This window comes from Drosophila willistoni (assembly GCF_018902025.1).
Source record: "Drosophila willistoni isolate 14030-0811.24 chromosome 2R unlocalized genomic scaffold, UCI_dwil_1.1 Seg200, whole genome shotgun sequence".
In the NCBI taxonomy this organism is placed as follows: domain Eukaryota; kingdom Metazoa; phylum Arthropoda; class Insecta; order Diptera; family Drosophilidae; genus Drosophila; species Drosophila willistoni.
In genome coordinates, this window is record NW_025814051.1 from 4,132,761 (window position 1) to 4,153,553 (window position 20,793).

Genomic DNA, 20,793 nt, shown 5'->3' on the forward strand with positions numbered 1-20,793 from the left:
AGACAAGTGAATGAGTTAAAAATGTCCACACCGGAAGTGGAAGTGTTTGAAACAGTAAAAATAGTACCAGGAGTTGAGTGCAAAGAACCACTTGACATAGTGAGATCAGTCCCTGAATTTAGTGGTAGTCAAGCAGAGTATGTTGCATGGCGGTCAGCAGCAACATTTGCTTATGATTTGTTCCGCCCATACAATGGGAGTTCGACACACTACCAGGCAGTGGGAATAATCAGAAACAAAATTAGGGGTACAGCAAGTTCGACTCTTTCCTCTTACAACACCGCGTTAAACTTTGACGCCATAATTTCAAGATTAGACTTTACATATGCAGACAAAACTCCAGCTCGTGTTATAAAACAGAAATTGGGTATACTTAGACAGGGAGAACTATCTCTTTTGGAGTATTACGACGAAATCGAAAAGACCTTAACTCTCTTGACAAACAAAACGTTAATGACGTACGATACATCGACGGCTTTAACCCTTAATGAACAACATCGCGAGGATGCGTTACATTCTTTTGTTTCGGGACTGGAAAAGTCCCTCAAAGCACATGTCCTACCGGCAAGGCCCAAGACTCTGCCAATTGCACTTGCAATGGCACAAGAGGCTGAAGCCAGTAACGAATACGCAAATTTCGCTGCAACCTTTGCAAAGGTTGCAGACGACAAAAACAAAAATTCGGTTAACAACCAAGAACAATCAAAAAAATCACAGTACCATCAAGATGGTAACTCAAATTCGGGTCATAACAAAAACCCACATTTCACTAAAAAACAGAACTACCATGGCAAAGGGAATCAAAGTGCCAGACAATATAATAGCTCAAAGTCCAAGTTTCAAGGCAGAAATCCAATTCAGCCTGTTGAGCCAATGGATGTTGATCCATCTACATCGCGCTTTAAACAGCCAACTGCATATCAACAAAGAAAGCCTTTCGCAAATTCGACGCAAAGCCGTCAAAATGTGAATCATAATCAAGTTGTGCCAGACGGTGACGAAGATTATGAATCAAAAGCAGAAGATGCTGTAACACATTTCGAGGATGAGCAATCCGACATTGAAGCCTGTAATTTTTTAGGCCAGCATCCTTCCTCCCGTACATCATTAAACAATTGCACGGGAGAACAATAAAAATTCTAGTAGACACTGGGGCATCAAAAAATTACATTAAACCATTGTCCGAATTAGAACACATAGTCCCAGTGCAGAGTCCGTTTCAAGTTAAATCTATCCATGGCTCCTCTTCTGTTACCAAAAAATGTAAAATCAGCCTCTTCGGAGAAAAATCTTTTTTCTTCATTTTATCCACTTTAGCTGACTTTGACGCTATTATAGGGTTAGATCTTTTAAGAAAAGTAAACGCCACTATCAATTTTACGAAAAGTAAAATTTTTTTTAATGGGGGCTCTGAGGATATTATGTTGCACAAATGTGCTGACGTAAACTTCATTGAAATAAATGATGAAGATGTTCCTCTTGCTATAAAAGAAAAATTTAAAAAAATGATTAAGCTAAGAGCTTCTTCCTTCGCGGACCCCAAAATAGCTTTACCTTTTAATATAAACACAGTGGCAACCATTCGAACACAGGGAGAACCTGTATTCTCAAGACCATACCCATACCCATTGGGGGTATCTGATTTCGTTAACACGGAAATAAAGCAACTTCTAAAAGATAAAATTATACGACCATCGAAATCGCCATATAATAATCCCATTTGGGTTGTAGATAAAAAAGGCGTTGATGAACTCGGCCATAAAAAGAAAAGAATGGTCATTGATTTTCGAAAACTAAACCAGGTAACTGTGTCGGACAAATATCCGATTCCCTCTATTACGACAATACTGTCGAACATGGGAAAATCACAGTATTTCTCGACTTTGGACCTAAAGTCGGGATTCCACCAGATCGAGCTGGCAGAGGGGGATAGGGAGAAAACCGCCTTCTCTGTCAACAGTGGGAAGTACGAATTTTGTCGACTCCCATTTGGACTAAAAAACGCCCCAAGTATTTTTCAGAGGGCCATTGATGATGTTCTACGAGAACACATCGGTAAAATATGTCACGTCTACGTGGACGATGTCATTATATTTTCCGAAACAAAAGAAGATCATGTTAAACACATTGACATAATTCTTCAGTGTCTTGGTGATGCGGGCATGAGAGTTTCCCAGGAAAAATCGAAGTTTTTCAAAAAAAGCGTCGAATACCTCGGGTTTGTTGTTACTAGGGGAGGTATAAAAACTTCACTAGAAAAGGTTCAGGCTATACAGTCTATTAAACCACCAACATCTTTATACGAGCTAAGGTCATTTTTAGGCCTATCCAGCTATTATAGGTGTTTTATAAAAAACTATGCCGCAATTGCTAGACCACTTACGGAAATTCTTAAAGGAGACAATGGGAAGGTTAGCACCAACCACTCCAGAAAAGTCAAAGTCGAACTTACAGCTACACAGCTGCAAACATTCGATAGACTTAAAAATATCTTAGCCTCTGAAGATGTCATGTTAAGATACCCGGATTACAAAAAGCCATTTGACCTAACTACAGATGCCTCGGGGCACGGCCTGGGAGCAGTATTGTCGCAGGATGGAAGACCCATAACAATGATCTCGAGAACATTGCGGGACAACGAACCTGACCTGGCGACTAATGAAAGGGAACTCTTGGCAATTGTTTGGGCTTTGAAAACACTTCGAAATTACATTTACGGAGTTAGGGACTTAAACATTTATACCGATCATCAACCCCTCACCTTCGCAGTGTCCGATCGAAATACAAACGCAAAAATAAAACGATGGAAATCTATTATAGATGATCACAACGCGAAGCTTATTTATAAGCCAGGGAAAGAAAATAAAGTCGCCGACGCGCTGTCGAGGCAAAATATAAATGCTTTACAGTCTCAAGAATCGGACATCGCTACAATACATAGCGAAGAATCACTGACCTACACCATTGACTCAACGGACAAACCGGTCAATTGCTTTAGGAATCAAATTATCATTGAAGAAGCAGATTTCCCTTCGGTAAGAACATTCTTACTTTTTCAGACAAAAACAAGACATGTTATTCAAGTGTCTGATAGGAGCACATTAATGCAAACGTTGCAAGATGTGGTAAATGCGGATGTAGTCAATGCAATTCACTGCGAACTTCCAGTGCTTGCCCTCATTCAGCATAGTCTCGTAGAAATGTTCCCAACTACAACTTTTAGGTATTCGAAGTACCTAGTCAGCGATATCCCTGACCGAACGGAGCAAAGGGAAATATTAACCACTGAGCATAACAGAGCTCATCGAGCAGCTCAGGAAAATGTTAAGCAAGTACTTCGCGATTATTTTTTTCCAAATATGAACAGGCTAGCAACAGAGATTGCTGCAAATTGCAAAATTTGTTCAGTTGCAAAATATGACAGACACCCTAAGAAACACATATTAGGTGTCACACCCATTCCTTCTTTTGCAGGAGAAATTCTACATGTCGACGTCTTTTCAACAGACAAGAAGCTCTTTCTTACATGTCTTGACAAATTTTCCAAGTTCGCTGTAGTACAGCCCATTGCTTCCCGAGCTATTGTCGACATAAAAGCTCCATTACTCCAGCTAATTAACCTCTTTCCGAAAATTAAAACTATTTATTGTGACAACGAACGGTCACTAAATTCTGAGACAATAAAATCATTGTTGTCAAATAATTTTGATATTCATATTGCAAATGCACCTCCATTGCATAGCACTTCGAATGGGCAGGTGGAGAGATTCCATAGCACCCTGACGGAGATCGCAAGATGCAAAAAACTTAGTTCTCAAACCAACGAGACAGTTGATGTTATACTGATGGCAACAATAGAATATAACAGAACCATCCATTCGGTGACAAACAAGCAACCGATAGAAATAGTCCATACATCAACCGCAGAAATGGAGGCGACTATTCGAAAAAAACTCGAAAAGACGCAGATCAAACAATTGGAACAGGGGAATAAAAAAAGGGCTGAAAAAAGATATCGAGTAGGAGACAAGGTATGGGTGAAATCTAACAAACGATTAGGTAACAAACTGACCCCACTCTATACAGAGGGTACGGTTGAGGCAGACCTGGGAACGTCTGTTCTCATAAAAGGGAGGGTGGTCCATAAGGACAACCTTCGATAAAATATTTTTCATTATTTTCTAATTTTTAATATTTCATTTAGGATTAAACTTTTGTTGCCGATACTAACGGCTTTATTGGTGGCTTCGGTGAAATTGACGGATTACTCGATGTCCAATTACATACCTGTAATGGACGGAGATGTAACTATTTGGGATGACTACGCGTACCTTGGACATACAACAAACGTGACGTCATACCAAACCTACGCCGAAGAAACGAGAGTGTTGGTGGAGTCGTTCAAACAAGAACATGTGAGGAAAGTAATACTAGCAGATATCGATAGAATTAGTACACTAATAGGGACATTAAGAGTTCATCATAGGTATGCTAGGAGCCTAAACATATTAGGCACTGCTCTTAAAGTAGTTGCAGGTACACCCGATTTTGATGATTGGGAACAAGTAAAATTTAGACAAAATCAGTTAAGCGAACAAGGAAATAGACAGATTGAAATAAATAGCAAACTCCAAGATAGATTAAATAAGCTCACTAACTCTTTAAACGAAATAAGCAAAATTGATGAATTAAATATTGAACACTTATTTGAAACTGTCCTGGCAAAAAATAGAATGGTAATTTCAGACCTTCAAAATTTGATATTAACTATTACACTTGCTAAAGCAAATTTAATCAGCCCCGTAATTCTTAATGACCTTGATATTGAGGAAATCAAAAACAAACATCTCACTAACATTAGTGTAACTGATATCCTAGAGGTGGCTAGCATTAAGGCTTTCCAAAATAACGAAATCCTACACTTTCTAATTAAATATCCTAATCCAAAATTAGCATGTAAGAAAATTAATGTTTATCCCGTTCAAAGAAAAAATATAGTTTTAGATTTTGAAAAGGGTAGCATAGTTGCGGACTGTGGTACAGAGTCGTATGCGGTTACTGGGTGTGATGTGGCGGTGAGCACAACATTCTGCAGAAGATCACCAACACCAAATTGCGCGCAGAACCTCATATCTGGGACACCGGCGAGATGCGGCACTCGTTCCAGTCATCTGGATCCACTGACAGTGGTAGATGATGGAATAATAATCATCAATGATGTCACCGCAACCATCACCAACAGGGTCAATCAAACACAAGTGGTTGCTGGCACATACCTAGCAACATTCGATGATGAGGTAACCATTAACGGCACCCTGTTCATTAACAACTATGGGGCATTGAAGAAGAAACCAATGGTTGCAGCTATCTCCCAAATCAACATAACAAGCCATCGGGAGAAACTAAGTCTGCCACTTCTACATGAGCTAAGCTTGACCAACCTACAAAACATAGGTCAACTTCGCTCCAACCTGGTATCTGGTTCCATCATCAGTAGTGGTGCTACTTTGGCCATAAGTGCGGTGGCAATCTTCATCATCTACGAGGTTCGTCGCCGTTGGAAATTAAAACATCAAGCCCAGCTGATTACAAGCCTTAAGACCGCTTTGAAGAAGTCCGAGGACGTCCATCACTTAGCTGAGGGAGGAGTTATGACGAGCCAAGCAAAATAGTGAGCGGAAGCAATTGCAACATAGTCACAGTAGCTGTGTCAGCTATTTAGTCGGTCTCACGGTCGTCCGAAATATGATCCTCCAGCTGAGGCGCATTGACCGCGGCCACCAGCGAGGCACGAGGCGCTGATTCAGCAATTCTTGGTTGGCTGTGGGCTTCTTTGGGTCTTTATAAGATATTATAAGTTTAGTTTCTAAATATATTTCGAGTCGGCAAGTTAGCCGCTAATAAAGAGAACAATAATTAAATATCCAACTTAAATAACTTATATGCCAGATTTTCAACTTTTGTTATTTATAACGTTCTCTTTATGAGAAGTTTTTAAATTAAAAATTTCCAATAAGGGTTTTAGATGAGAATTTACGAGTGCAAGCCTAGCTATTCTTTTTCCACTTTATGTTGTTTGAATTCCCAACTGCTTTTAGCATTGAAGATGTGTTATGGCCATTACAAATCCAAGTTCTTTAACACAGCTGATAATACAATTGGCCGGTTCTTGGACAACTTACTTTCCTTAGTTCTACCTAAGACCTAAAATCTTATAAGCCCATAAAATTTATTGACTGGCTAAGACCCAGTTTTGATTAAAAATCTTGTTCTAAAATTATTTTTGCTCTTTTTTTTTTTATTTTTTCTTTGATCTATGTTTTGTAGCTTCACTTCTTGTTCCCGTTAAGCTGGCGGCTTATTCTAGAAAATTTAGCAACATCGCCTAAAGCAAGGCAGGCTGCAACAGTCGTAAGAACATTGCAAATATGCCGGAGTACATGGCACATTGCATAATTCTACGCAGCAATTCTTGCAACACGAGCCACATGGGGGTCCGCAGCTAGGACAACAGCCAGCTGGTCCGCAACACATTTTCTAATTTAATAAAACCAATGTAAAGGCATTTTTTTAATGAAAGAAATAGTCATTTTACTTACGATTTATGAATGATTTTCGTCAAAGAAGAAGAATAACAGCTTTGTCCTTATTTCCTTCTAAAAAAGCCAAAGTTTCACAATGTTGACGATCCTAGACCGATGGAAAATATGAAAATGATTGATGTTAATATTATTTTTAGACTTTATCTTTACTTACCTTGGCCTTAATACGGAAAAAGGATGTTTGTCAAAATTATTGCAATTTATATGGGACTATTTCGAAACATGTGTGTTGGCAAGGGGATTTCCAAAGTGTGAATGAATTAATTTGTAGGCAGTGACTAAAGTAAAAACTTAAAAATATGACATTTAAAGGCAAGGCCAACTTTTTTTTTTTTTTATTTTTCACAAAAGTCATGATTATTGTTAGTTATAATTAGCAGCATTTGCTAATCCTGCTATAAAAAATAATTTATTTATTAATGCAAATTATTTTAGTATTTAAATGCATGTGGGCACAAAATATAGTAATTTTGTCAAAAATTTCAAAAAGCTAACTGCTATTTTGTTTTTAAATAAAAGAAGTTGCCAGAGCTGCAAAAAACGATTAAGTGTGACCGTCTAAACACACAGCTACAAAGCAAACAAAAACAGCTGTTTGCTGAATCTCAATCACTGAACCGTGTATACTCTGGTCATTTAAAGTAAAACGATTTTAAGCTAATAAAATAATTAAAAATCAACTCTTTAACTCGTTTTGTTGTATTCTAAGAAGTTAGCAAATCAAATAAATCTTACATTTAACATAAAAAAAAACCGTCTTACAAGTGTAGTCGTGTATGCTGAACAATACCCTACAATACTCATTTCGGTTTGTTGTGGTTTTCATCAACGGCGCGCGTCACTTCGTTAAATTCTTCTCTTTTGTAAAGTAAATAAGAAAACAAATATTGTGATAGGCAAGTGTTTGGTGTGTGTGTTTGAAATATGCCGAAATAAGTGTACAAGTAACTGCAAAATAAATTCTATATATCACAATTAGCTGCCGTGAGCATACATTTATTTGTTGCTATTTTGTAACATATTAATTTCATGCCGGTGTCAACAATTTGACAATGATAAGTGACTGCATATTCCAGTTTTTTACTTTAATGTACAAAAAATGAAGACGATTCGAATAGTTACTTCTTAGTTTGTCTTCTCAAGCATAAATAAAAGTCTTAAGCCTAGTGAAAATGGTGTTGAACGAAAGCTAGATATCGTCCGACAGCGACCTCAATTGTTTTTTGGGCTTTTCAATGTATAGTTTTTGCATATTTCATAAAATTTTGCGTCTTTTTATTATTAACCCTTAAAATTATCGATAAAGGCCTTAAATACGATACCAAACAAACAGCTGATTAAAAAATACTAAAAAGACAGTGCTGCATGGTGCACAAAACTGTGTTGCCAGATAAAATGTTCTTCTGTTAAAAGAAAAGCGTTAAAATTTAAGGAAAGGGTTTCTTGAACAACCGTTTTTTTTTTTATTTCAGTTCGAATTTAAACCGAAATTTTATAAATTTGAACAAGCTCGACAATTACAAAAAAAACTAAGCTAATATATATTAAAAATGAATGGTGAAAGACCAATGCCACCGTTAGTTAAAATAGAGAGACATGACTTAGATGAGCATTTCGGAATTATTGGTCACAACCAAAGAGCAGTAAGCGCTGAGGAAGAAATTTTGGAAAATAATATTTTAAAGGAATTTCTAGTAGTGGAGAACGAGGAAATTATTGTTAAGAATGAATTAGATTTAGAAGCAGACGAACAGCCACCCCCAAAACTAAGGAAACTTAATATTGACAATAGCCGTAAGTACTTAAAATGAATTTAAAAAATAGATTGATTTTTATACATGTTATAGAAGAAACCAGTGAGCTTGTGGAAAAAGTGGAAAATCTCAACAGGGAAATCCATGGAATGAGAGCAGAAATGTCTATACTAATCGACATGGTGGCAACTCAAACAACTTATATACAACAACTTTTGGCAAAAACTCAAGCAATGAACGACGCTGAAGTGGAAACTTTTCCCATTAGAAATGAAGCCCATCTAATGGAGGTTAACTTAAAAATCAGCCTAGATAATAGACAAGATTTCGTAAGTGCAAATATTCAAACGAAATATAAAATCTTAACTCATTTACACTCTATTGTAGATCACTAAAATTAAAGGCTTACTAATTCAAGCACCAATATCGAGATCACTAAAAAAAGTAATGGCAGAAGACATTATATTGGCTTACAATATGGATGGCGTGAGCAATAAAAAGAGTTTACGAACCTACGCTAACTTTGTCTCTGTACTGTTAGGTAAATAATACATTTTATATATTTAAATACGTAAGCATAGAGACATTAATACTATTTTTACTCTTTCAGAGGCCATTCAAATAACAGATGAAACCCAACCAGCGGAAAAAATTCTTAGAAACGCAATGGCTTGTGTAAAAAATAGTGCAAATAAATCTAAAATGAGAAAAAGTAGAGCAGAATCCGCAAATCTAGAATTTGAACATTTATAATCATAAATCCATCTATGTAGACTATATATATTATTTATTAGTACAATATTTTCTTAGTAATAAGAAACTTTAATTAATAATAATGTAAATAAGATTTCAATGTCATTGAAACATCGAGTCAGAGCAGGGGTCATTAGTTAGATAATATACTACGTTCTACAAAGTAAGCTGTAAATGTTCCTGTTTCAGGACCTTTTTTAAAAGGGAATCGATAGAGAACTGAGCTTTTCGAAAGCCATCGGAAAACGCAACTCGCCATCTATAGTAGAAATATGTTAAAATCGCTTCCGACCAGACCCAAACGAATTTCTAAATTCGCAAACTAGTAAGAGAAATTGTTTAAGTTTGAGCGTTTAATGTGACTAATTATATTACATATTGGACGATCAAATACGATAAACTATTTGCTTTTCTTCTTGCTGACTGCAGAATCATGAGGCTAATGTGCAGAAACAAAAAAGAGTAATAGTGGTATGATTTGCCGGCTCTAGGTAAAATTGTTGGGTAAATAAAAAACAAAAATAAAAAACAGTTTGTTCTTATTTTCTTTTCCGACATACATACATAGTTCGACCACTCATCGGTGGTCTTCTTCCGGGTAACTTTAATCTATTGTATCAATCTTGCTTTTTGCCCTGCTGAATATACTGCGTAACGTGTTGTTGGGTTTGTGTGCTATCTGTATTTGTTATGTGTTATAGCAAACCGAGTTTGCTAATCTGTCTGAAAGTTGTGGGACATATGTGACTATTGGTTGACATATTGGTTTTCTTATTATGAGATTTTAGTAATGTCCTTATGGTGTGGTTCTCCTTTAAAATTCGTCTTATATCTTCCTTCGTTTCTTCATGAACAATTGGGTCCGATACGTTAAGCATCCGTTATATATGTATAACCTCTTGCTGTATTCATTATCATCGACTTCGGATATTTGGAGTTGAAGTTGATGATTTGTCCTGCTGCTGTTGGTTTTTTGTACCATTTTAATTTTCGCTCGTTTCCTTGTCTGTGTATTGATGAGTCTAGATACATATGTCGATTTGTTCGCACACAAGCGATAATATAGAAAAGAGAGCATTTTCGGTAAAGTCCCGTTTTCAATATCGAACCTAAATATGTATATACGTGTACATGTGACTTTTGCTTGTTCATATGTATGTACTCTTTCAACAGTCAATTAACAACATGTACATATGTATATAAAACAAATAGACCCAGATTATTCATATATTTATAAAAAATGTTTGTTAAATGTGTTTTTTTTTTAACTTAACTTAAACTTCAACCCTTAACTAAAGTTATTTTTTAGTCGGCCTTGCAAAAGAATGTTATCCATTTTTATAAAAGATTTTTTTAAGGTGTAGTTTGGTTTTGTTAGTATTTGTATTTGTTTTTCAAATGGTCATTGCTGATCACTAGATGACTCAAAGGCCGAATGCTTGCTTCTTCGTATATACTATATAGAACTTTTCTATAAAATCGAGGGTGAAATTTCGTAGTGCATTCATTTTGAAATGAGCATTCAAACAATGTCGACCAAGTCAAATTTGAATTTAACAGGCATCACAGAAAATGTGTCAAAGGTGTTGACCATCTATACTGGCGGAACAATTGGCATGACTTTGAATGAGAATGGCGGTAAGTTATTTATAATTATGATTACTCTGAATAATAGTTCCATAAATAATATACATACATATGTGTTAGTGCTGGCCCCTGTTCCCGGACAATTTGAGCCAAGAATCCGTGAGGATATGAATTTTCACGATCCCACTTATTTGCCAACGGATCCTGAATGGTTGGTTCTACCCAGTTTGAAGGATGAAAAGCGCATCTTGTATAAAATCAAGGAATATGATCCGTTGCTTGACTCCAGCAATATGGAAAGAGGCGATTGGAAACGTATAGCCCAGGATATATATGTAAGTGTGTGAGGATGAAATAAATATTAATTATCATCTAATTGAATTTTGAATATTACTTTTTTTTTTGGGTAGGACGAGTATAAAAATTACGATGGCTTTGTGGTTCTTCATGGCACTGATACTTTAGCCTTTACCTCGTCGGCATTGTCCTTTATGTTGCAAAATCTGGGCAAGCCAGTGATTGTTACGGGCTCCCAAATACCCATCTATCAAACGCGCTCCGATGGAAAAGATAATTTTATTGAGTCCCTAATAGTTGCAGGCACGTATGATATACCCGAGGTGTGTGTGATGTTTAATCATGAATTGCTTCGCGGTAATCGCACTGTGAAAGTCAATTGCGAAGCTTTCGATGCCTTCGATTCACCCAATTATCCGCCATTGGCCACAATGGGTGTAAGCATTAATCTGAACGAGATTTACATCAATCGACCACCGTTAATTGAACCCTTTAGTGTGCAATTGTCAATTGATGGGAATGTGAGCCTACTACGTATCACTCCGGGCATGTCGTTGGCTCAAATACGTGGCGCTTTGGGCTCTTCTGTACGTGGTGTTGTCCTACAATCCTTCGGGGCTGGCAATATACCATCCAATCGAGATGATCTGCTAACCGAATTGAAAGCGGCCATCGCTCGTGGTGCTATCATTGTGAATTGCACACAATGTCTCGGTGGTTCAGTGGCCGATGTCTATGATGCTAGTTCCGAAATCCTTAGCATGGGTGTCATCTTTCTTGGCGACATTACAATGGAGGCGGCTTACACCAAGTTGTCCTATGTTTTAAGTAAAGGTACATGGTCGCTGCAGGACAAGAAGGATATGATGAAGACCAGCCTACGAGGAGAATTGACTGTCAAATCCGCCAAACTCAGTACTGCCTCACGGCTGGGTAATCTAAAAGTAATTGAGAAAATACTTAATCAAAACTCCAGTTTGGTGAATTCCGCTATCGAGGAAGCAATTTCCTTTGATCAGACGAAGGTCATCGAATTGCTTCTCAGGCATTGTGCTCAGTTTACTGGCCAGTCTGTTGAGGTGGCCGAACGTCTCTGTGCGGCTGCTGCCAATGGCTCGGTCAAACGTCTTCAATCATATAAAACAGCTGGCGTGGATTTGTCCCAAGCGGATAGCTCTGGACGCACAGCCCTGCATATGGCTGCCCTGCATAATTCGGTGAATGTTGTAAAATTTCTTCTCAATCACGTTGACGACATCAATCAAAGGGATACACTGGGCCTGACTCCCATGGAATATGCCAAAAGAAACCAATCAACCGAAGTGATTACTATTTTAAACCAAGCCAAGCAGTAATTATAATCGCATTTATTCGCATTTACTCTCATTTATCCTATATAATCACATATTTGCCTACATATATAAACAATATGTAATCAAAATAAATGAATAAACAAAAAGAAAAACACATAAACTCATTTTTTAATTCAATACTTGCAGTTCAAATGAAAATTCAGGTTAACACGACTTCCCCATTTAACTGAATTTTATCAACTGATTCTCGCCGTTCTTAGATTGTGCAATTTGGGAAAAATGCCAGATGAAATAGTGCTTCTATTGAACATGTATCATTCGACGGGAAATTCAATTATTTTCGTATAAATTAGTGGCGTTAAACGGCGTCACGCCAAACGGCGTGACTCTTCTTCAAAGAGTACATCTATAATATTAACCACTTCAGAAAGAAGTGTCCAGCCAAAAAGGCGGACTTTTTGTTTAATTGCGCCTGAAGAAAAACAGTCAAAAGCTGACACGACGACATTTACTGGACATCATCCGATTAGATTAACCAACGAATTAATGAAAAAATTTCATCATTAGGTTACTGGAGACCCGAGAAAATCAGAAAGTTGCAAAATTAAACTAAATTAACCTATACAGTGGATATCATGCACATAGAAGAAAAGCTTTCTATATTAATATGAAACAGACAGAAAGGAGCTCGTCATAACTCATTAACTGTATATTTCTGAGCATCATCAGCAGTCGATCTAGCCGTACGTCTAGCTATTCCGTCCGTGATTATCTGGGGGAGTAATTGGACTAAATTTTGGTGAGTAGACCTCACCAACTTGGCTAATATCAGATCAATACAAACACCAAATATAGGCAACAGTTGTGCGTTGAAATTTAAAAAAAAATCTATTTCAACATCTTTTTATACCATACACCCATAGGGTGAAATGGTATTTAAAGTCGCCAAAATGTATGTAACAGGCAGAAGGAAGCATCTCCGACCCCACAAAGTATATATATTCTTGATCAGGATCAACAACCGAGTCGATCTAGCCATGTCCGTCTGTCTGTCCGTCCGTCCGTCTGTCCGTCTGTCCGTATGAACACCTAGATCTCGGAGACTATAAGAGCTAGAGCCACCAAATTTTTTATGTAGACTCGTGTAGTATGTAGAGTGATCAAGTTTATTTCAAATTTTTGCCACGCCCCTTTCCGCCCCCGCAATTTAAAAAAAGCGTTTATCTCAAAAACTATTCTAGCTAGAGACACCATATTTGGTATGTATATTCGCTTAGTAAATGCACACATTTTGTATGTATACAAATTTTGCCACGCCCTTTTCCGCCCCCGTAATTTGAAAAACTTGATTATCTCCCGTATATTTTTACCTCATGCAATCAAATTTGGCACACTTAAATTTAATACTAATATCTAGCAAAATACCAAATTTGATCAAAATCGGATAAAAAACAGTTGAGTTATGCATATAAACGTTTTTCCATAAGGCCGGAGTTGGCCGTTAGCTGGTGGGGGCGCTAGGGTGCTCGTATGATTGAGTGAGCGAGATACTAAGATATGCTTGTAAGAAGCATGTGAAAATGCTTGAAATATTTGCTTTACTGGTGTATGGTATACCAAAGTCGGCCAGACGACTTACTTACTTCATTATTTTTACATTCATCACGTAGACCAAATATTTAGGCTTTTTATTCTTTCCAAAGGACTTTTATTCTTCTCCACATTGTTGCTCTTTTGAAAATTTTTTAGATTATTTTGAGTGTTTTGTTGCTTGGTAAGCTTAAAGCTGATTATTATTTATTATACTTACAGATTCAATATATTATATAAAAAAGCTACTTTTATAAATTATAACACTAAAGAGCATTTACATAAGTACAGCAATTAATTCTTACTGATCGGTATTAAAAGGCTTGAATATTTTTTGATAAGGTATGATTTGAGTATGATTTCATTCACATCATCTGAAGTACTAACATTATTGAATTGCGTATTATATATCATTAATTAGGAAAAATCATCAAGTCAGATATAAGGACTATATAGTACCTATTTATTCTCATTGGTTATATATATTAAAGTGCAGTACTAAGATAATAATAATTACTATATTAATCAATACTTTACTGCACTTTTAGATAATGATAGTCAATGAGAATGAATACTAAGTTAAGTATCTTTATTATCAATCAATCAAATATCAGTATCAGTTAAGACATAAGTCACGACAAGGAAATATTTAAGACAATTGATCATGCTATAATAGGGGCTTTCCGACTAAGTAAAGCGATGATGTCAATATTTGTATTGTTTTATACATATATTTATAGTATGCACCCATAGGGTGCTATATTATATAGTCACCCGATCTTTGTCAAATTCGGCACAGTCATTAACAGAAATATTAAACTAACAAATATTTAATTTGAAAGCAATCGCGTCAAAAGTAACGAAGTTATTGAAGAATGTCACTGTTTTCGACCGATTGTTCCTATGGGAGCTATATGATACAGTCACTCGATCATGATCAAATTTGGCACAGGCGTTTATATGTGCTCAGAAAATAAAGTCGTTGAGAAAAGTCACTGTTCGTGAATTTGCGGTTTGTATGGGAGCTATATGATATAGTGGTCCGATGCGGCTGAAACCGAGATATACAAACTGTGCAGTATATTCAAGCCTACATGCAAAATTTCAAATTGGAGCTCAGTAGCTCCAACGGTCTAGGACGAGTTGCGTTGATCCGGACGGACGGGCGGACGGACGGACACGGATGGACATGGCTATTTGAATTCGTCTCGTCGTGCTGATCAAGAATATAAATACCTTATATGGTCGGAGATGCTTCGATCTACAAGACCTTTTTCATTTTTATACCATTGGTCAGATGTTTGAAACGCAGAGAACGAGACATTTCCGACTCCATAAAGATATATATACTTCTTGATTAACACGAGAAGCTAAGCCGATATACTTATAACTTGGATGAGATGTAACTGGAAGTCAACGTCTTGGATATTTTTAAATAAATTTTTGTTAGCTTTACAATAATTTTTTGGTTTAGGGAACTCCTTATCAAATATAGGCCTAGTCATGACCCATAACTAAATGAATTAAAGACATACTTTCAATGAAAATTTATTCTCGTCATTTTATCTGTAATAAATGAGTGTCCAAAGCCCAGTCATTTTGGATAAGCGAGTGCCTATCACCGGCCTGCCGCCCCCATAACAACGTGCCGATCCAGGACTACAGCAGGATCCGCAAACTGGGCCACAAGGTTGGCAACATGATCCACAGTTGCTTGAACAGCATGGTCTACAACAAGGACCACAGTTAGCATAGCAACCGTTACACATGTTCTAGAAAAAAATAAAAATTTCAACAAAAAAAAGCAGTAAAAGAAATTATGTCTTTGCAGTACAATTAAAGGACAACTACTTACTTGTGGGGGGCAGTGACAGGATTACTGGACCGGATGGTTGTGTACAAAAACACAGCCGACAAAACAAAAATCTAAAAATTTTATGTTTTTACTTTGATTTTCAAAGTACAACTGAGACAGTTTAAAGAAAATTTAAAGGCGTAGAAAGTGAAAAAGGCATGGCCTACTAACAATGAGTAATTCCGATTACCCACCGGCAGTTAGCTCATGGAATTGAAAACGCAAAAATCTAGTTGTATATTCCTAAAGGAAGATTTTGCAATGTTTTTCGTAATTTTCTGTCCATCGTTTTCACTTTTGAAGAACTTTTGTGAGGATATTCTGAAATTAAAATGTAGGTACCATTTTTTTGCGCGATCAAATTTGTTGTTAATACCTCTGAGGATCAAGAAAGATCTACAATTAAGCAATTTGTCGGAAAACATCTGGGATTTTACTGCAGATCCTTTATTATTCAATTTATTAAGAGGAATGTTTTCGCTATATGTAAACTTTTTTCACGTCACTTTCAAATTTTTTAAAAATAGGACACAACAAGGGAAATGTTATACTAAGGGGATCTTCTTGGTTGGGACCCTGCTTTTTCAGACAGATTACAATGATTATGTTTATTTTTTATTAGAATTATTTTGTATTGAATCAAAAACAAAATTAAAGAGAGTAAAAAATTCTCGACCTCTTAAGTTAGCCCAAAAAAGGCATTCTGAAATTTAAGTTTAAACTCTCGTTATATTTAGAATTGATGTAATTATGGGCCTAGCCACATTCTAAATTTTGGGTTTTTTATACCCTTGCAAAAAGGGTATATTAATTTCGGTCAAAAGTGTGCAACGCATAGAAGGAAGCATCTCCGACCATATAAAGTATATATATTCTTGATCAGCACGACGAGACGAGTTCAAATCGCCATGCCCGTCCGTCTGGATCAACGCAAACTCCTCCTAGACCGAGCTACAGAGCTGAAATTTTGCATGTAGGCTTGTATATACTGCAGGCGTTGTATATCTCGGATTCAGCCGGATCGGATTACTATATCATATAGCTCCCATACAAATGACAAAGTCACGAACAGTGACTTTTCTCAATAGCTTCGTTATTTTCTGAGCTATTGTCGCGAAATTTAATATTGGTGAGTTAATTACACATTAAACGACTATGCCAAGTTTGATCGAGATCGGGTGACTATATCATATAGCTCCCATAGGAACGATCTTTCGAAAACAGTGACTTTTGTCAATAACTTCGTTACTTTTGACGCAATTGATTTTAAATTGAACATTTGTGAGTTTAATATATCTGTTAGGGACTGTGCCAAATTTAATAAGGATCAGGTAGCTATATATATAGCATATAGCTCCCATAGGAACAATCGGTGGAAAAGAGTGACTTTGATCAATATTTTCGTTATTTCCTATGCTAAGATTGTTGGCCGTTCTTTCGCAAGCATTAGCCCTTTTAGCTTAAACGTTTTTCCATTTTGATGGCTATAGGTAAGGAAAAAGTTACCAAAAAAGTTGCAAGGGTATACAAACTTTGACGCGGTCTGGTTTTTTTGATGAAATGTCGGTTTTTTTTATTGTAGTTTAGTGTAAAAAGAAAATAGTACAAAAAAAATTCCAAAAAAAACGGAATGTTATCAGGACCAGAATTATTGTGTCAAAATCGATTTAGAATTACTGGCTCTTTTTTTGCCGCCAGTTCAAAAAATGTGGTTTCGAGATAAGCACGGTATAAGTTTAAAGTTTGTCTCACATCACAAAAATTACTATAAAAAAGGGTCATATGTTTCGTAATTATACTTTCAAAAAATTTGATATTCTCAAGACATAATAACGTAAGCTAAAATAGATAAAAAATTTATCCAACCAAGAAAAAAAAAAGGTTTTCGGTTCATTTAGCCTTTCTTTCAGTCACTTTTAATGTCTTTATGTCCGTGTCCGTCTGTATGAGCAGAGTTTGAAATTGTTTTTGTAGAGTCATCTATCAACCAGTAGTTTAAACAAAACTGACTTGATTCGAAAACAATCAATTGTCTCGAACAATTTAGTAAATATTTAACAAATCAAGTAATCCTATTAATAACTAATGGCATACCAAATTTCAATGAAATAAAACTAGAACTAGGAAATAGCTAAATAATATGTCTACACATTTGTTTTCCTATGTAGGCCATTAGATCAGGGGTGGCCTATGACTAGTCGCGATGCCAAGGTACACCAAGAATCCATTATGCATTCATTTGCTATCATAAATCAATCTTGAATTATTTAAAACTTATTTTAGCAGCTTCTCAAATTCTTCTACCTAAAATTGCTGTTTTCGTATGCTCATTAATTTTCTCGTTTTTAAATCTTTTTTTTTTATTTTTCTTTTACGTCATCGATTTGTTAACAATAGGGAAACTCTGTCCACAGGCCAGTCATTTTCGACAGAGTGCTGCCAACCATTGAGCAACAGCGGGTGTTGCAAGGACCACAACAGAATCCATAGCAGGGCCCACAGCAAGATCCACAGGGTCCACAGCAGGAGTTGCAGCCGTAGCACATGGTCTGGAAATTAATATATTACTTACTGCTTTATTGTTAAAAATTTCATTTTGAACTTACCAAGCCGAATTTGGAAAAAAGTTAACAAAAGGATGAAAGTATTTATTATTTTTTTTTAGCAGTCTAAAAGATGCTGTCTGTGTAAGTTAAAAAGTTCGACTGAAAATAATAAATCGAATCTCTAGGATGTTGAGATTTTTAGATGACATTTGGATGTCAAGGCCTGCTAAAAAACAAAAGTTATTTTATTACAATGTGATTTTTCGTATTTGGCACTAAGCACTAACTTACTTAGTTCTAAGATCATGAGCTTAACTTAGGTTTAGCCGGTGGACATTTATTAGAGGTTTGTGGTGACCTATGCCTGTCTTTGTTTATCCTTTGCTAGTCCTTTTTATCTTTTTCACTCCTTATTTTCCATATAACTAGATCCGAATATTTCCTGAGTTTCCGTTTCATTGATGTGTAGAGCATCCACAGCTCCCTAGGACTTTTATGGATCCGATATTCTGGATTTTTGTATAAAGAAATGTGCAGTAAATAAATCTAATTGTAATCGGTACTGAAGATGCAATAAAATAATGCAAGCAATAATGAAAATAAGTAAATACTTTAGATTTCTCACGAATAATCATTTCTTTGTCGTTTTAAGGATTCATTAAAAAGTTCATTTAAAAATTTCTTGGTACCATCAGTGGAGATTTTTTGCAAATATTTGAAAGTTTCAAGGCCACTAATATCAAATTAGGGGATATTATTGTTATTTGATCGCGGTTTGCGGTAATCTAGGTTGTCAAAAGTATTATCGAATTTTGAAACATAAATTACTTGCACAGGAATTGTGGGATAAATCTAAAATAATTTTCTCATAATTTTTTTTTTTTACATGAATTACTTAAACAAATGCTTACGACTTCTTTATTAATAAGACCAGTTATATAAATATTATCTCTTGAGACATGATTTTTGGGGTAGACATGAAAATTTTATCTGTTGGATTGCTGAGTTGCTGGATTGCTGGTTGCTGAGTTGCTGGATTTCTGGTTGCTGGGTCTCCTAGGAAGCTTGAATAGTAGACTGTAAGATCAAGTTTTATAAAATTTAAAATAAAATCAAATATTATCAAATTAATATTAGAGCAGTTGTACCTATCCATCTTTGTTGATGCTTAACATATTATTTAAGAGTCTAAAATTGTATGATTTTTTAAATTTTTACACTTAATTAATTGTTTGACATTTTTTACTTTTTAAATGAATTAAAACTGAAACTTAAGTAAACTAAATTAAGAATTAGGGAGTTAGTTAAGAAAATTTGTATTAATTAATCATGTAACTATGGTATGTAATAATAACCATTGATATTTATAATTTTATATTTTTCAATTATGAAATATCACTATCTTATCTTAATGGAGTTACTTATAATGTATTTAATACAAAATTCTATTTCTTATGTTATATTTCTTATGTTGATTCTCTAGATACGTGTCCCAATTTATATAGATACTCTACAGATTCTCACACTTACCTACAAATTTTTTTTAGCTAATTGCCTAGTTTGTCTTTGATCTTTTGCATATCTAGTATATACGGAATTAATATTTATATACCCACATATTGTTATAAAGCGCATCGCCCCATAAACATAACAATGGACGGGCAATCTCATGGAGGCAGGGGCGAACCTCAATTTGTTTTAGCGCTAAAAATACAAATAAAATACTATACCCCAACCATAAAACAAAATGAGAACAGAAAAAAAAAATGAAAAACCACACCAATTTGCAGCTGCAGCCAACATTTTACGTTAGGATATTGTAAATTTTCGAAGGACCCGGCAGTCAGTCGCTTTATGACTTCGGTTGTGATAAGACGTGCTTTCTTTGTACACCCAAGTGTTTCTTTGGTTTTCTTTACAAACGATTCAAACTGTCTGCACCACCTAGTATAACTATGAGTGGCGATGAAGACGAAGATGATGATGCCGTTATGGAATGGCAGAAAGTAAGCTGCCTGCGTAAAGCGAGGAAGAGGTCAAGCAACAAATCACCACAGTTAGCTCGAAAGGCGCCGGCACTGGACTTCAGACCTAGTACATCCAAAAGCAACAACTATTTTGAGGTACTCAGCGACGATGACGAACAGTTAAAAATGCTGATGCAAACAGAAGATCAAGGGGAAAGGCAATCCGCAATAGATTCGGCCAGTGAGACATTTGATTACCCTAAGCCACCACCTATATTTCTTTCTGAAACAAATAATATAAACACTACGCTAGAATACTTAAAAGGTTATCTCAACTATCAAGACTATACCTTCAAAATTCAGAGTAATGGAGAGATTAGACTCATGGTTAAAAATGTAGAAAAGTATAGGGAATTAATTAAAGAATTGAGAAAAGACGGTGTCTTGTTTCATACGTACCAGCTTAAGCAGGACCGAGCATTTAGAGTGGTAGTTAAAAACTTACACTTCTCTACACCAATAGAAATAA

General features: G+C 35.9%; 3 protein-coding genes and 2 long non-coding RNA genes across 5 annotated transcripts; 2 read left to right on the top strand and 3 right to left on the bottom strand.

Moving 5' to 3' along the window:
• Positions 1-6,277: 6,277 nt before the first annotated feature.
• LOC111518524 (male-specific sperm protein Mst84Dd) lies at positions 6,278-6,874 on the bottom strand. Its single transcript, XM_023175516.2, has 3 exons — positions 6,757-6,874; positions 6,600-6,690; positions 6,278-6,537 (listed from the first exon to the last, which is right to left on the bottom strand). The coding sequence occupies exon 3, from the start codon at positions 6,532-6,534 to the stop codon at positions 6,373-6,375; it is 162 nt and encodes a 53-aa protein (XP_023031284.1). The 5' UTR covers positions 6,535-6,537; positions 6,600-6,690; positions 6,757-6,874; the 3' UTR covers positions 6,278-6,372.
• A 1,233-nt stretch (positions 6,875-8,107) lies between these two features.
• LOC111518519 lies at positions 8,108-9,502 on the top strand. The gene is made up of 4 exons (XM_023175482.2): positions 8,108-8,396; positions 8,450-8,685; positions 8,744-8,897; positions 8,967-9,502. Exons 1-4 carry the CDS (start codon positions 8,153-8,155, stop codon positions 9,107-9,109), a joined length of 777 nt encoding a protein of 258 aa, XP_023031250.1. The 5' UTR covers positions 8,108-8,152; the 3' UTR covers positions 9,110-9,502.
• Positions 9,503-10,535: 1,033 nt separating this feature from the next.
• Positions 10,536-12,429, top strand: LOC6641560 (L-asparaginase). Its single transcript, XM_023175437.2, has 3 exons — positions 10,536-10,747; positions 10,817-11,031; positions 11,107-12,429. The coding sequence occupies exons 1-3, from the start codon at positions 10,624-10,626 to the stop codon at positions 12,346-12,348; spliced, it is 1,581 nt and encodes a 526-aa protein (XP_023031205.2). The 5' UTR covers positions 10,536-10,623; the 3' UTR covers positions 12,349-12,429.
• Positions 12,430-15,428: 2,999 nt separating this feature from the next.
• Positions 15,429-15,903, bottom strand: LOC111518526. The gene is made up of 2 exons (XR_002723989.2): positions 15,752-15,903; positions 15,429-15,668 (listed from the first exon to the last, which is right to left on the bottom strand). It is a non-coding gene; the product is annotated as an uncharacterized LOC111518526 (long non-coding RNA).
• A 2,182-nt stretch (positions 15,904-18,085) lies between these two features.
• On the bottom strand, positions 18,086-19,460 carry LOC124460362. The gene is made up of 5 exons (XR_006954284.1): positions 19,446-19,460; positions 19,209-19,374; positions 18,589-18,806; positions 18,358-18,523; positions 18,086-18,300 (listed from the first exon to the last, which is right to left on the bottom strand). It is a non-coding gene; the product is annotated as an uncharacterized LOC124460362 (long non-coding RNA).
• Positions 19,461-20,793: the final 1,333 nt, after the last annotated feature.

Coding starts and splice junctions, on each gene's coding strand:
- LOC111518524 (XM_023175516.2), bottom strand. CDS start 6,534: ATGTGTTGCGGACCAGCTGGCTGTTGTCCTAGCTGCGGACCCCCATGT.
- LOC111518519 (XM_023175482.2), top strand. CDS start 8,153: ATGAATGGTGAAAGACCAATGCCACCGTTAGTTAAAATAGAGAGACAT. Junction 8,397..8,449: donor ACTTAATATTGACAATAGCC/GTAAGTACTTAA, acceptor TACATGTTATAG/AAGAAACCAGTGAGCTTGTG. Junction 8,898..8,966: donor CTTTGTCTCTGTACTGTTAG/GTAAATAATACA, acceptor TTACTCTTTCAG/AGGCCATTCAAATAACAGAT.
- LOC6641560 (XM_023175437.2), top strand. CDS start 10,624: ATGAGCATTCAAACAATGTCGACCAAGTCAAATTTGAATTTAACAGGC. Junction 10,748..10,816: donor GACTTTGAATGAGAATGGCG/GTAAGTTATTTA, acceptor CATATGTGTTAG/TGCTGGCCCCTGTTCCCGGA. Junction 11,032..11,106: donor GTATAGCCCAGGATATATAT/GTAAGTGTGTGA, acceptor TTTTTTGGGTAG/GACGAGTATAAAAATTACGA.